Genomic DNA, 3,263 nt, shown 5'->3' on the forward strand with positions numbered 1-3,263 from the left:
CAAACATTAAGCTACTCAATTTCATTGATTTGCAAAGAGGGTGAAACCTGAACTTCATTGTAGAGGTAGTATAGGCTAGCAATCTGGTAAGATATTCCATACAAATTGTAAAGAGCAAAGGGGACAAAGGATCTCCTTGTCTTAATCCTCTTTGTCCCTTAAACCAGCCAAAGCTATCCCCATTCAAATTCAAGGTGTAAGTTGCAGTTGTGACACATTCCTTAATGAGAGCAATAAAACCAGCTGGAATATTTAATTCGTGAAGCATCTGAAAAAGGAAACTCCACTCCACTGAGTCATAAGCCTTCTGCAGGTCTATTTTGAATAGACATCTAGGGGAGACACTCTTCCTTCCATAAAGTTTAACAAGATCTTGACAGATTAGAATATTCTCCATTATGCTTCTACCATGAATAAAACCTCCTTGTGTGACAAAAATTAAATGAGGGAGAACCAAAGCAAGCCTTGCACAAAGAAGTTTTGAAATGCATTTGTATACCACATTACAACATGCTATGGGTCTGAATTGCATTACAGTCAAAGGATTTGGCACCTTAGGGATTAATGTAACATTAGTAGCATTCAATTGCTTGAGCATTTTGCCATTCCTAAAAAATTCATGGACTGCAGCACATACATCCCCTCCAACAGTATCCCAACTAGTTTTAAATAATTGACTAGAGTAGCCATACGGACCTGGAGCTTTGTCATCGGTATCTTTGAAGATAGTGCTTTTGATTTTCGCATCGAATCGGCATCGTAAAATCTGGTGGTGAGACTCATCACATTTGTTACCTTCTTTGTACTACTCTGGTGCGACGGGAGTTGTGGGGTGAGACTGGCCTAACAACTGGGTATAGAATCTTAGAAAACTCTTTGAACCCCTCCTTATCGGTGTGTTGATTTCCCGATGATCGATAATCTGTCTTGTCCGATTTTGTCTCCTCCTAGTTTTCAAAATGCCATGGAAGAATGAAGTATTTGCATCCCTATCTGCACTCCATTTCATCTTTGCCTTTTGTTGCAAGAACTGGTTCTGAGCTTCAGCCAACTGTTGATAGTTTTCTCTAGCCTCACATTCTTGTTGAATAAGGCTCAGGTTCTGAGGATTCACTCCCAAGCTTTGCTGTATTTTATTTAGTTTAGTGAGAGCCACCTCAGCATTATTCTCAATATCAGCAAACCTGGACCTGTTCAGCTGTTTGAGCCCCTGCTTCAGGTTCTTCAATTTCTTAGCTAGCTCATACATCTTAGTTCCAGTTTGCATACACGTCCATCCAACTTGAACAGTCTCTTTGAAGTTGGAAGCCAGGCTCCACATATTAAAATATTTAAAAGGTCTGGCTCTCTTTTCATCAGTTGCATTAGCCTGTACCACACAAGGAGTGTGATCAAAGATCCCCTCAGGCAAAAAATGTGCATACAGAAGAGGGTAATCATTGAGCCATTCCTGGTTCACTAGGAAACGATCCAGTCTGCTATACACTCTGTCAGTCGGGCATTGTTTGTTATTCCATTTGTACAGAGCTCCCATGGCAGGACTATCTATCACTTCACATTGATGCAAGCATTGCCTGAAATCTTCTGCATCCTGCCTAGAAAAGGATCCTCCCACTCTTTCATCCTCAGTCAAAACACAGTTGAAGTCTCCTCCAATGGCCCATGGCCCTGAAATGTTATTTGCTAGTCTGTTTAAATTAGCCCAAAGAGACTGTCTCTCATTGCTTCCATTGAAAGCATAGACCATGGTGACATGAGAACGTGCATTGGTACTCTTATAAAGCACTGTCATATGGATATACTGGTATGCTGAGTTTGTAGAAATACTCCAATTACTAAAGGAATTCATGGTTGTGTGCAATTTATTTGGTTTAATTTTAGTCTCTAATAAAGCAAAGAAATTAACATTATTATTTATCAAAAATCTATGTATAACCTGCTGCTTACTCCTCCTATTCATACCCCGCACATTCCAAAACCCGCTTAATCATTGATCAGGATTATGGATGGGGTGTCCCTCTGAGCTATTGGCCTTCTCTGCTGAATCAGCAAGAAGCACTACATCCCGAATTCTTTGAGGAGTGGATTACTCTCATAGAGGGAGGATCAACTCAGAGCAAGAAATATATGCTGCAAGAAGGTTTTCTGTTTCATGGTAACAAGCTGTGTGTGCCAAAGGGGTCCTACAGGGATTTGCTAATCAGGGAAGTCCATTCAGGAGGACTAGGGGGACATTTTAGAGTCCATAAAATAGTAGAGATCTTACAGGATCAGTTTTACTGGCTCAGTATGATAGGTGATATTCAGACAGTCCTTAGAAGGTGCTCAACATGCTAGAAAGCCATGAGCTCCTTCCAAGCAGGACCCTACACTCCACTGCCTGTCCCTGATAAACCTTGGGAAGATGTGAGGCTTGATTTCATTGTGGCACTACCTAGGACACAACGAGGCAAGGACTCAATCATGGTGGTTGTAGATAGGTTTAGTAAGATGGCTCACTTCATAGCCTGCAAGAAAACTGAGGATGCTGCTAGTGTTGCTGAGCTATATCTCAAAGAAATTGTGAGACTCCATTGGATTCCTAAGACATTTGTATCAGACAGGGATACCAAGTTCATGAGCTACTTCTGGAAAACCCTATGGAAGCCGCTAAAGACAAAGCTCTTGTTCAGTACCTCCCACCACCCACAGACAGATGGCCAAACTGAGGTCACTAACAAAACTTTGGGGAGGATTCTAAGGTGTCTGGTTAACAAAACTCTGAAGGATTGGGATTTAAAGCTAGCTGCAGCTGAATTTGCATTCAACAGAGCACCATCCACTGCTACTGGTCACAGTCCTTTTGAGATAGTCTATGGGGTTAATCCACTTATGCCCTTGGACTTATCTTCTGTCCCAAGGGAAGAGCTCAATCCTGATGCCAAGAGAACAACTGAACAACTGCTGAAGCTGCATGAAACTTTAAAGAAACAAATTAAAAGGTCCGATGAGCTATACAAGAAACAATCCAAGAAGCCTAGAAAGAAGAAGGAATCTGAGACAGGAGATCTGGTCTGGCTGCACCTCAGAAAATAAAGGTTCCCTTCCAAGAGAAAGAACAAGCTTATGCCTAGAGCAGATGGACCATTTGAGGTCTTAGAAAGAATTGGTCCAAATGCTTATAAAATTGACTTGCCAGGGGACTATGGGGTTCATGGTACATTCAATGTGGGTGATCTTAGTCCATTCTATGAAGATTCTGAGGAGGAGGAGGAGGATCCAGG

The 3,263-nt window shown here is 41.6% G+C and overlaps 1 protein-coding gene across 1 annotated transcript; it reads right to left on the reverse strand.

The window, feature by feature from the left end:
• Positions 1 to 805: 805 nt before the first annotated feature.
• Positions 806 to 1,792, reverse strand: LOC141649459 (uncharacterized). The gene has a single exon (XM_074458150.1). The coding sequence runs from the start codon at positions 1,790 to 1,792 to the stop codon at positions 806 to 808; it is 987 nt and encodes a 328-aa protein (XP_074314251.1).
• Positions 1,793 to 3,263: the final 1,471 nt, after the last annotated feature.

The sequence above is a fragment of the Silene latifolia genome, chromosome 3 (genome assembly GCF_048544455.1).
Source record: "Silene latifolia isolate original U9 population chromosome 3, ASM4854445v1, whole genome shotgun sequence".
NCBI classification, from domain to species: Eukaryota; Viridiplantae; Streptophyta; class Magnoliopsida; order Caryophyllales; family Caryophyllaceae; genus Silene; species Silene latifolia.

Excerpts from the sequence above, each read along its gene's own strand:
- LOC141649459 (XM_074458150.1), bottom strand. The coding sequence starts at position 1,792 with ATGACAGTGCTTTATAAGAGTACCAATGCACGTTCTCATGTCACCATG.